Genomic DNA, 12883 nt, shown 5'->3' on the forward strand with positions numbered 1-12883 from the left:
CTTTGCTTTGACCCCACCCTCTCTCTCTCTCTCTCTCTCTCTATCTCTCTCAAACATTAGTAGCATTCCCATCACTTTTATTATCTAATTAGAAAAAAATTATTATTTTTCATTCAATTATTAATATGTTTCAATTAATATTTCATATTTTAATTAATTCTTTTATTAAAAATAATTTATTTGTGAGATCATTTTAAATCATCTCAAAACAAAACTCAAGAACTAGCATAAAAAAGTAGATAAATTAATTAATTAATTTTTCGACAATCTCACCTCCTGTTTTAAGCCTTGAAATGAAGACAAAAAAAAAAAAGTCGAAAATCTCAGCTGCAATAATTAAGACAGAAAATAATCTAATCTAAGACAGTACGGAGGGATCCACATTTGATTTTAATCTGCGATTCTTTTGCCGCTCTTTCTGTCTCTAACATATAGAATAATATAATAAATAACAGTAGGTGAAGAGCTTTCAGGATTCTTTCAGCTCCTTGTGTTGGTCTTTCAAATATCTCCGCAAATTCAAATGAAGCTGAATTAGTTCCCCATTTTCTCTTTCAACCACGAACTTGAGGATCTACTTCTTCAACCAATCTTCTTCAGCTTTCAGGTACTTGCTATTTCCTTTGCTTTTCTTCTGCACCGTTTCTCCATTTCGTTTCTTTATTTGTTGTTTTAAAACTACCCATTAAAATTTCTTGTTTTCTCGAGCTTTTTCGTTTTTGGGTTTCTTGTCTTACCTTCTAGATAAGCTTTCGCAGCTAGAAAATGTTGTATCTGTTTCTTGGTGCTACTGCTCTCAGTTTCCTTAAACAATTTCTTTTTCAAGAAGTGAATGCATTCAAAGTCTTGTTTTTTTTTTTTGCCTGTTATTGCTGGGTTCAATCTTTCAGCATTACATTTAGTGGCTTCAGCGCGTTGATCCTATATAAATTTATAATCGTGAGCCAAAAGAAACTCTGGATAGCTTTGATTGTTTTCAGCTCACTTTTATCCTATATTTTTTCAAATAGTAGGTTTAGGGCTTTGATGAGTTCATTCTATTCATTTACATTCAAAGGCACAAGTGGGTAGCGAATGATGGAGGCACTTTAAAAATTTACCATTATTTACCTCAATAATGATGCAACTCTTCTCGCCTTCCATTCCTTGTGGTCCATATATGTCCTCAAGGATTCATTTTCCTGGGTTTTACACCTAAATACCATGTGATTCTAATCTAAATGACTTCAATAACAAAGGTGGTAGATGGTCATCTAGTTATTTTAGTTCAGATTGCCTCAGTGGGTGGTTCGGTTTTTTTTTTTTGCTGGGGGGCAGGGGGTGTTCAAGTTAGGCAGTGCTTGCCTGTGAACACCACAAAGGTCGGTGGCAATAGGGAAATAATGCCCCCCCATGGAGATTTGTACCCCAGCACACAGTTTCTGAAGAACAAACTTCACGACCCTTTTGGGTTGTATAAATTGTTTACAATTCCTTCAGCCATTAAATTTAGATCCCTTCACGAGAGTTTCAGTAGTAGCTATGTGTTACCTAGTAAAGACTGTTTTAAATGTGTTGTGTAATCTTTCATTTGCATTTTTATTTTCTAAATAATTGCTAGGACTGATAGCTCTTTTCTAAGCAGGGGAAAGTTGTAACAAGAAAAATGGAGCAGTATGAAATTCTAGAGCAGATTGGCAAAGGTTCTTTTGGTTATGCTCTTCTCGTGAGGCATAAAAATGAGAAAAAGAAGTGAGGACATTACCTGTTTATGCTTAACATTTGATTTGAAACTTGAACCATGTCTGATAGGAGAATCTTGTTTCCTATGTAAGGTATGTGCTGAAAAAAATCCGTCTTGCACGCCAGACTGATAGGACTCGCAGATCTGCCCACCAGGAGGTCAGTATTTTTGTATTTTTTTTTTTATCATTTTCTGAAGCTTCAAAAGCAATATTAATGTCATTATTCCTTTCTGTTGAAAGATTTAAGGGATAGAGGGTGAGAGTTTATTTATCTTAAGGCCACATTTGGATTGAGAAACCATCTCATCTCATATCATTTTATCATTACAACTTTATCAAATTCTCACAAAAAATATAATAAACAATTCGACTTTTTCAAATGTCAAAACAATAATAATATTAAAAAATAATATTTTAAAAATATTTTATTCAACTTTTAACTTTTATCTAAAACCATCTCATCTCATCTCACTATCTAAATTGGGGCTAGTCTTTGAAGTGATCTAAGAGGTGAAATTTAAGAGTTATTGACTCACTGTTTTAAACTAAATACTCACATTAGTTCTCAATTTTTTATTTTTTTATTTTTTGTATTATAAAGATGTAAAGAAATGGAAACGGTCAGTATTACTAATATTTGAGAAGTTACAGTTGCTCATATTTGCATACTGGATACTTTATTAGGTGCTTGTCTTCAATTTCAGATTTGCTTGATGTTTAGATCCAGATATGGTTCTTCATAATTACCAGCTTGTAAGATGCTGTATTGATTCTTTATCCTGCAGATGGAGCTTATTTCTCAAGTACGGAATCCATTTATTGTGGAGTATAAAGATTCCTGGGTGGAGAAGGTCAGTTTTGAGCATGCACTTCACTTGTTTAACTTCTAATGTAGTGTTGTAGATTTTTTGCTTGGTTCCATACATCTTAAAGAACTTATGATTAATCTAAAGTTGATGACAGTTTGTGTTTTGACTTCCAGGGTTGCTTTGTGTGCATTGTCATTGGATATTGTGAAGGAGGAGACATGTTAGTAAATTTAACGATTAAGTTGGTCATTTGATTTTGATTAATGTTTTGCTGCTTGAACATAATCTATTCTGTATATTTTTCTGACCTATGTACAACTGCCCACCTCTTTTTATGCAGGGCAGAAGAAATTAAAAGGGCCAATAGTGTTCATTTTTCTGAAGAGGTTGTCACACTTTTGGACTGAGTCTCCACTTTTTATTTATTTTTTAAAATACAATCGGATATTCTGTATTAGGAACTTATTTGAAAACTAAGGCGCTGCATGTGTGGTTCATACTTGAAATTTTCGGTAAATGCAGAAACTTTGTAGATGGTTAGTTCAACTCCTAATGGCGCTCGATTACTTGCATGCCAACCATATTCTTCATCGCGATGTCAAGGTTAGTTGAAAATTAATAGAGAAGCTAGTTTGATTTTATACATGAAGTCGCATAGCTAATTTGCTTTGATGATTCCAAAATTGCTTCAGTGCTCAAATATATTTCTTACAAAAGATCAAGACACTCGTCTTGGTAAGTGGTCCTCCTTTTGCCCCTTTTGGTGTATGTTATAAGTTTGTTTTGTCTTTGTTCAATTATGTCTTGGTTTATCATTTGGTACATTTTAATTAGTTTTACCAGATTAAATTTGAAAATTTGTTACAGGTGATTTTGGTCTTGCTAAGATGTTGACTTCTGATGATCTTGCTTCCTCTGTAAGTTAACATGACCAATGATATGACAACATCTTTTCCCAACCTCTGCTTTGCATAGTCACCATGGGTCTTCTGCTTCATATCCAGATTGTCGGAACTCCAAGTTACATGTGTCCTGAGCTTCTTGCTGATATACCTTATGGTTCCAAATCAGACATATGGTCTTTGGGTAAATTGCATTTTTTTAAACTTTGAATATCACTCTGGACTTGATTGGTGTTCATAATTGCTGGATTTTAATGTGCATACGTAATGCTGTGCATATTCCAGGATGTTGTATTTATGAAATGACTGCTCACAAGCCTGCATTTAAAGCCTTTGTAAGTTTCTGACCTGCAGTAAGTATGGATTGTAATGTTGTCTCTTTGCCATTTTTCCTTGTTTAGGGACATTTTTAAGTACCAAGGAGTTTTAATTAGTGCTGTTATTTTCTATTTTCTTCAATTAAGTAGGCCTCCGGAACCCTGGTGATGATGACAGAAAATCTAATCTTTGGATCATATGGGATTGTGTTGCTATTATCTTACCTGTCACATCAAAGTGGAGGTATCATCTAAGACTGAAATATGGAAACCTTTCTACTTATGATATGAGACTGTATGGGCAATTGGCAACTTAATTCTTTACTTAATTACAAAGAAATGCTAATTTAATTCAAACAATTTGTTTCGTGTGCTTGTGGATGACTAAATGCAGAATTCCAGTATATTTCCCATAGCAGTTGAAGAAATGCTTCCCTTAAATAAGCAATACAAAGTAAAATTGAGTCCATTCATATTTCAAATCGCCAGTAATCAATTTCTTTCTTATAGTTCTTAATTCTTACTCTAAACCTTAGAAAGATATTCTGTTGGGGGCACTCATTGAAGATGCTATTTAAAGTACAAAAAATGATTCCATATCCCTTGATATTCATGTGTTTGGTTCTATCGGTCTCTTGTCCTTTAGTGTCAAGTTCCTGCTCTTTCGGTCCACTTTATATAACTATTATGAGTTTGTCTTCTTTCTCTGAGCAGGACATGCAAGCTCTCATTAACAAGATAAATAAGTCTATTGTGGCTCCCCTTCCAACCATGTATACTGGTGCATTGTGAGTCCTCAACAATTTCTTTTGAAATTATTATAATTCTATATCGTTTTATGTCATTAATGACTTGAAATTTTCCATCCGAGCAGCAAATAATGAAGTTGTTTTGTTCTTTAAATGAATGCTCTCTCTCTTTCTCTCTGTGCCATAAACTAATGGGCTTTAACCACCACTGCTGTTTTCCTGTCCTGTTTTCTTTTTTTCTTTTTTCACCAGTCGAGGGCTCATTAAAAGCATGCTGCGGAAAAATCCGGAACTTAGACCAAGTGTAACTCTATCTGTTCCTTTCTTCTTGTAATACTTGTTTTATTTTATCAGCACATGTATCCTTTCTGTTATCTGATTGGCCATTTGCATTTGGCATTTAAATCATGGAGTCTATGTTCCATATGGGTCCCTGAACTGTTGATGTATTTGCTTGAGTCACTTCCATGCTTGCCATTCGTAATTGAATTGATTACGGATTGCTGTGTTGGATTTATATGATCAATAACCCTATGGGTATGATACTTTGGATTGGATTAAAACAAATGCAATGGTTTATATGAATGGAAATTCTATATACATGTTGAAGTCATGGATATGGACATATCCATGTCCATAATATGCTACAGCTTGTCAGTGTAAATTATTCAAATGTATATGCTTCAGCATTCATTCTTTGTACAGCTTATTCACCATAGGTGTAACTTTGTTTTATCAGGCTGCAGAGCTGCTGACTCATCCACATCTTCAACCATACGTCCTTAAGATTCATCTAAACCTGAATAGACCAAGACAGACTATCCCAACCCGGTGGTCTGATTCCAACTACATAAAGAGAACAAGATTTGTGGAGCCAGAAACAATTTCAATTCATTCTGTGAAAGTGAAGAGAATGTCATTCAGCAATGACAGGACACTGAATCCTAGTATATCTGGAACTGAACAAGACTCCGTGTGTTCTTCTCAGAGAGCGCAGGTATTCGAATTCCCAAGCATGAATCAAAAGTTCGCAGAATTATCTGTTGGTTGCATGCACAAAGAATATGATCTTGACAAGTCAATAACCAGCAAGTTTTCGAGTGTTTCCAAAACCCCAAGATTGACACCAAGAAAGATTTCTGGTACGCCAAAAAGACAGACGACACCATCAAAGATATCCCATATTGTTTCCAAACGTGACTCAGTAAGTATATATGTGTACATGGTAAATGCAACATTTCAGCTTCATTTTTCATGCAACATATCAACGTTCTTAACGTTAATAGCTGACGGAATAACATCTTCCAAGACTTCTAATCCCTTATATTTTTTTCTGAAATTTTCCCGCTGGAAGAAAATAGAGTCTGGTTTCTTAATTTTGTGAAGTGTCACTGCATTTGTTACTTTATATGACAATTATCAAAGACAGTTGTCAAATCAAATGGTTAACAACAAAAAATAATAAGATTTTGTGATTGATGATCATCTATTACTACCAAGTTATTGGGGATCCTGCAACGCCCCACTTCTGTAGAGGATTCGAGGATCGTGATTAACCCAAGTCTTGTCTTTGTGTTACTTGTCTGGTTGATTATTTAAAGCAATGCTTATACTTGCAGCTTCCGATGTCACAAACTCCACTGGGAAGATCTCAGGCAACACGAAGAGCGTCTCTTCCATTGCCAACAAGAGCTGCAGCCTCAGGAACCCCTTATAGAGCTAATGTTGGCTTACTTGGCAGCATGGAGTCTACAGACATCTCTGTCAATGCCCCCCAGATTGACAAGATTGCCAAATTCCACTTAGCTTCTTCTGAAGATTCTCTCTTTCCAATCCATCAAACTTCATCAACATCTGCACAATGCTCTTCTAACTTGCCAGACAGAGGTGACTGCTCAATCACAAAGGACAAGTGTACAGTCCAAGTCATGGACAGAACCTTTGCCAGGCCCAATCCCACTGATGCCAGCCATGTAGCTGCAGGAAATGTTAGTGAATGCTCGGAGCATAATCCAACTGGTGTTTCAATTCGTTCATCTTCTGAGTCACAGCAGCGTCGGTTTGACACCTCATCATACCAGCAACGTGCAGAGGCATTGGAAGGGTTGCTTGAGTTCAGCGCACGGCTCTTACAGCAGGAAAGGCTTGATGAGCTTGGTGTGTTGTTGAAGCCATTTGGGCCTGAGAAAGTTTCTCCGAGGGAAACTGCAATATGGTTGACTAAGAGCTTCAAGGAGACAGCAATTTAGATGAAATACTGATACCACAATGATTGTTGCAAATGCAAGTTGTTTCTATGCCTGATGATTGAAAGAGAATTTGTCTTGAAGGCAGCATAGACTGATAAGTGATAACTACACTTATTTCCCAAGAGACTCAACATGTGATTTTATGACAGGCATCAGATTTGCTAGTACTTGGTTAGTTTCTTTTTTATCTCAAAGAGGAGAAAATAGCAAAGCAGTTGCTTATCCTAAGTTTTGGATTTAATCAAACGCATTGGATGAAGGGTCATCATTATTCATCCATTGCTACCACCTTTTTCTACTAATGGGTGGGTTTGGATACACAAAACATCTCATTTCATTTTATCATTACATTTTTTTTAAATTCTTATACAAAAATATAATAAATAATTTAACTTTTTCAAATTTCAAAATAAAAATAATATTAAAAAATAATATTTTAACAAAGCATCACATCTCATCTGAACTGTCTATCCAAACTCACCCTTACTCTTTTGGAGATGATTGTAGATTTGTGTAAACACATTGTCTTTTGTTCCATTTGAATCAATATTGCGCCGCTGATTACAAATTCAGTTAGTTTACAGAAAGCCATTTCGGTTTTTCACACGCAACATTGAAATCTAAGATTTTAAATAATTTGTAATTAGCCACTTCTATTTATGAAAAGAATTAAACTAATCTGATTTAGATTTAAAAAAATCAGTTTAACTAAAATAATTGTTTTAAAGAAATCTGTTTAACTTAAAATACCAAAGAAAATCAATTTAAGTAAAAAAAATCTTAAAAAGTATGTTTAGCTAAAAAGAACTTACAACAATCAGTTTAACTAAAAACAATTATAAAATTATTTTTAATAAAAAATTAAAAAGTCAATTTTACTAATTTTTATTTTAAAAATCTAGAATAGGGCCTCGCCGTGCCCAACACATGAATCAATTGCGGGGCAATCCATGAAACCCACAATTAGTAGGTATAATCCAAATAAATTTTATATTCAACGAGATTAAGGGTGCAAATCAATTGGTCCGGTGCGGTCCAGTGATGGACTGACCATTTTTTGTCCATCATTTTCTTGGACTGAACATCCATAGGGATTGAACCAGACCGGTAGCTATTGGTCCGGTCCGGTCCGATTGATCCATTTGGTTCGACCTAATTATTTAAAATACTAAATTAAAATTAAGTGACTTATTAATGTAGATTATGTAACTAACTCAATAAAATGTATTTTATATGATCAATGATAATTAATTAGATGAAAATTACATTATTAATTTATATAATTACTATATAATTAGCTAATTAATTGATATTATATGTTAGTTAATTGATAGAATATTAACAAGTGTTAATAACATATTTAAAATTTTATATTGTTAATGGTGACATGTTAGATGAGAATTACATAATAAATTATACAATTATTATATAAATAATATATATAAAATATTTTTTATTTTTATTTTTCATTCGGTCAGATCTGGGGTGGAAAAACCCTTGATCGGGACCAGACCGAAACTTTTCGGTCCTCTAAAACATGGACTGAGACTGATTAGTCTTAGTCTCGGTCCAGTCCGGTCAGTTTCTCCTGTCCGGACCGACCGTTTTTCACCCCTAAACGAGATGAAAGATGAAGCTCCACTTCTATATTCAAATTTTATAAATCTTATGCCTTTGCTGTTGTTGGTATGTAATATTGATATTATTATTTGACTACTAAATATCTCAAATCTATTAACTTTCTTGTCAATACATAATCTTATTTCTTTAAACACATTGTAGTCTGCTTCATTGTTGGTGACTTTGAACACGAACTTTATCGCATGATGGATCTCTTTACCAACATTGGTTCCGACTTCTGTAGCACACTGGCTTTTGAGTGTTCTAGTTTTCTTTCATGAAGGTGGTTGAGACTGCATATGGAAAAATCGACAAGTACAAGCATATGGTTTCCCCTTGCTTGGCTTGACTCAAGAGGGGCGGGTTGAACATGTACTCCTTTAGTTGCCCAAGTGCCTCGTCCCATTCACTATTACAAGAGTAGGGCCTTTTGTTAACACTTGATAGAAGGGAAAACACCTATATATTGACATGGACACGAACCTATTGAGAGCCGCTATCCTACTGTTCAATCTCCTTACTTTGTTGAGGCTCCTGAGCACCTTCATGTTGATTATCACTTTATCTTTCTGGGATTGGTCTCGATTCCCCTTTTCGAGATCATAAAGCCCAAGAATTTGTCCGAATCCACTCTAAAAGCACACTTTGTCAATTTGAGCTTCAACTTGTATTGTCACAAAACAGCGAAAGCCTTGTGTAAGTTTATTGCATGGTATTTGTGCGCCCTACTCTTAATAAGCAATTCGTCCACATAGGCTTCCATGTTGCGCCCAATTTGGTCTTTGAACATATGGTTTATTAACCTTTGGTACATGGCACTAGTGTTCTTCAACTCAAAAGGCATCACTTGATAGCAATACAACCCTATCCATAAAGCTTAACATTCCGTGACCCGCCTCGGAATCGACTATCAGGTCAATGGTGAGTAAAGGGAAGTTGTCCTTTGGGCACGCTTTTTTTAAATCAGTGAGGTCGACGAACATCCTCAATTTGTCGTTTGACTTCTTCCCTAAGACCACATTAGAGAGCCACTCCAGGTAATGGGCTTTCTTGATGAACTCTGCAGCCAAGAGGTGTTTGACTTCCTTTGTTATTGCTGCATATTTCTTTGTTTTGAAGTTCCTTCGCTTTTGGCAAAGCTTCATGACCTCTAGGCAAACACAGGGGTGGTGCTTGATGATTTCAGCATCGATACCAGACTTGTGCTCTATTAGGAGTCGCTTTAGTCAACACCTAACTTCGGTCCCCATTCTTGTTGTTGCCTTAGGGCGATCTGAATCCTGGTTTATGAGCTCCAAGGGTTCATAAACTCCTCCCTGCTTAAATTTTTGCTCGTCTTGTCCCTCAACCCCATGCTCGATAAGTTCGGGAGGTGGTGTGGTAGCATCTCTTTGATCTCATCGCCATCTCTGCTACGCGCACATCCCTTCCTCTGTCCTTAAGTTCTTGCACGTAACACTTGTGTGCTATGCTTGCTCGCCACGAACTTCGCCGACACCTACTTATGTTGGAAACTTTATCTTTAAGTGGTAGGTGGAGGTGACGACTTTCAAGTTGTTCAAAGTTGATCACCCTATAATTGCATTGTAGGAGAAATGGGTCTTAGCCACTACAAAGTCTGCCATGGTGGTGACTGTGCATGGCTCTATTCCCACGGATATCGATAGCACAATAACACCTACTAGCTGAACTATATTGCAAACTCGTGTATCTCCTTGTTTTGTAAATCCTTGTGGGACTTGCACAAATACTTCTTCATCTAGCTCTCCATGAAGGAAACCATTATTTACATCAAGTTGATGTAAATGCTAGTTGCGAACAGCTGCCAAAGGTAGAAGACACTGAATAGTGACAATCTTTGCAACAATGGAGAATGTATCAAAGTAACCAATACCTTATTATTGTGTAGCTTTGCAATGTTCTGAAGTCTCATTTTTATTAAATTTACATTTGTACTCCCACTTACTACCAATTGATTTATTACCTGATGGTAAATCAGTTAGAGCCCATATTTTATTTTATTTAGGAGCATTTATTGAGCAACCATTACTTCTTTCTAGTGTGTGTATTTGATACCTTGGTTAAAGGCTTTAGGTTCATAATGGGAAGAAATAGACAAGTAAGAGCACGGTGAGCAATAGACAATTTTGAATAAGATAGAGTAACAGAGATAAGATATAATATACCTACAGTGTGTGAACCATCTCCTATGGAATCAGATGGATTGGAGAAATCAATAAAGGTAATCTTGCAAGTATTAAGGTTGTCTTCTATTTTATGAGACCTCTCTGAATGAGAAGAGGAGTATCATTAGATGTGATGGGAATAGAATGAAGATTTTCTTTTGTAATGGGAGAAGGAATACTAGAAATCGATCTAAAATAGAAGTAGATGGTGACTGGGATTGAAAAGGAAAAGAGTCCTCATGAAAAATAACATCTCTGGAGTTGAAAACAGATTTGGTAGAAAGACTAGGGCTTGTTTGGGTAACAAGATATTCTCAAATATTTTCAAATCTTCTCATAATTTTCTTCCCAAGCGTCACTCAAACACAAAATATTTTTCAATTTCAAATCTTTAATATTCTCATCTAATAGTTACCTAATCATTATCCAAACAGAAAATCCAATACAACTTTCCCAAACTTTCGAATAAAATACAAAAAGTAATACAGTTTTTTTTTTTAATTTTAAAACAAAATAATATTTAAACAATTTTTAATTTTATAATATTTTTATTCAAAATTTTTTCCCTCCTTTTCCAAGACTCAATAAAACATTTTAATTTAAACTATTTCACAATTATTCACAGAATTCTAAAATATTCTAAATGTTCTATCGAGCCCTAAGTAATTTATAGCCTTTAATTCCAGGAGGATAACCAAGGAAGACACAAGGTTCAACTTTTGCATCAAATTTAGAATGATGGGCAGCAAGTATAGATGCATAATGGAGGCATCCAAAAACCTCAAAATGATTATAAGAAATTAGTTTTTAGATAACATTTAAAATGGGGATTTGTTAGACAATAGCAGTGTAGGTAATCTATTGATAATATAAACTAAGGTAAGAATACAATTAGACCAAAAATGAAGAGGAATGTTGTATTGAAATCTGAGGGCTCTAGTGACATTTAGAATGTATTGATGCTTACATTCAACAACACCATTTTGTTGAGGTGTGTATACATATCGTTTATGGTATATAACACATTTATTATTATAGAATTTTATCGTATTGAATTCGTTTCCATTATCAGATTGTATAACTTTGATTTTGGAATCGGATGAGTTTCTAAAAGCTGAAAAAATGATTGTAACATGTGTACAATGCCACATATGTTATTTTATTAACAGAAGCACAAGCACATGAAGAAACATAAGTATGTACTAAAACTTGTAGGAGAAGCCGAGTCTTGTAGCAAGTAATATAAGCATTGAAAGAATTTAGTATGTAATATAACATGAGTAATATTAGAGAGAAGTCACTATAGCAGTGCACACTTTGCACTCATTGCGTGGCTGCTTCTAGGTGATTGTTTCCAACACTCACTTGTGGAGATGTGTCGTCTAGATAATGCCACATCATGTGTGCAAAATAGATTCTCTCAATAGTAACTTCTATCTATATTTATTCATATAACATGTCTCGTTAAAACCTTATAGAAACTGCAAGACGTACTATGTTTATTGATAATCAAGAACAATTTGCAGTACTGCACAAGTGCATTTCGGTGTTGGAAAAAAAGTCACGACCTCATCTTAATAGCTTTACAACCGAGTGAAATGAGAAATACTGAAATCATGATCTTGAACCATTCTTGAAATAGCTTTCTTCAATTGAAGGACCATTGGCACATGAAAATCTTTCTTTGAGATCTTTCCACGTTGCTTAAGCCAAATCAATGTATATAACGTTGGACGCAATCTCCTTGGACAATGGATTAATTATTCAAGATAGCATCATAATGTTGCAACAAATCCAATAAACATATAGAGGATCATTCTCGGTAGGTTGAGGTAAACTTCCATCAACAATCGACGCCATAGTCATCGATCGAATTCAAGTGTGGAAATTCTCACGAATGAGTGGTTGTGAAACAAGAACACCACCAAGACTATCTATCACCTTGATGTAGCAGGGTTTTATAGGATCATCAATTATGTTTGCATTTGCCATACTGTTAGCAGAGTGAATCAAGACTTTCTCTGTTAGCAGGGTTTTCCGTGACATTCTCTCCTTGTTTTCTCTTTCAATCTTCCTAAGCTCTCAATCAAACTTGACCTAGGCTCCTTTTGGTGGCAGCCTAGTTCTCCCTCTTGTAACTCGAGTTCTTCTAACTGTCCGTCACAATTGCATATGGTTGGTGATTGGTGAAGCTACTCACTCTAGCTGTCCGTCACATATCTTGTCATGTTTGTCTACAATTTTGCCTGTTTTGCTAATGGGAAATGCTATATCTCCCGCTGGAGATTAGTGTATTTTTTATGTGTTTTGTTTTTTAAATTAATTTT

The 12883-nt window shown here is 35.1% G+C and overlaps 1 protein-coding gene across 1 annotated transcript; it reads left to right on the top strand.

The window, feature by feature from the left end:
* Nucleotides 1-469: 469 nt before the first annotated feature.
* Nucleotides 470-6988, top strand: LOC108986501 (serine/threonine-protein kinase Nek2-like). The gene is made up of 15 exons (XM_018959144.2): nucleotides 470-607; nucleotides 1625-1731; nucleotides 1815-1881; nucleotides 2510-2575; nucleotides 2707-2753; nucleotides 2874-2919; nucleotides 3056-3136; nucleotides 3226-3268; nucleotides 3401-3450; nucleotides 3538-3619; nucleotides 3721-3770; nucleotides 4467-4540; nucleotides 4754-4805; nucleotides 5241-5705; nucleotides 6121-6988. The coding sequence occupies exons 2-15, from the start codon at nucleotides 1646-1648 to the stop codon at nucleotides 6748-6750; spliced, it is 1839 nt and encodes a 612-aa protein (XP_018814689.1). The 5' UTR covers nucleotides 470-607; nucleotides 1625-1645; the 3' UTR covers nucleotides 6751-6988.
* Nucleotides 6989-12883: the final 5895 nt, after the last annotated feature.

Source organism: Juglans regia, chromosome 8 (genome assembly GCF_001411555.2).
Source record: "Juglans regia cultivar Chandler chromosome 8, Walnut 2.0, whole genome shotgun sequence".
Classification (NCBI taxonomy): Eukaryota; Viridiplantae; Streptophyta; class Magnoliopsida; order Fagales; family Juglandaceae; genus Juglans; species Juglans regia.

Bases quoted from the DNA above. Each gene is read 5' to 3' on its own strand.
- LOC108986501 (XM_018959144.2), top strand. From the start codon at position 1,646: ATGGAGCAGTATGAAATTCTAGAGCAGATTGGCAAAGGTTCTTTTGGT. The intron at 1,732-1,814 runs GTGAGGACATTA...TTCCTATGTAAG, and splicing joins CATAAAAATGAGAAAAAGAA to GTATGTGCTGAAAAAAATCC. The intron at 3,771-4,466 runs GTAAGTTTCTGA...TTCTCTGAGCAG, and splicing joins AGCCTGCATTTAAAGCCTTT to GACATGCAAGCTCTCATTAA.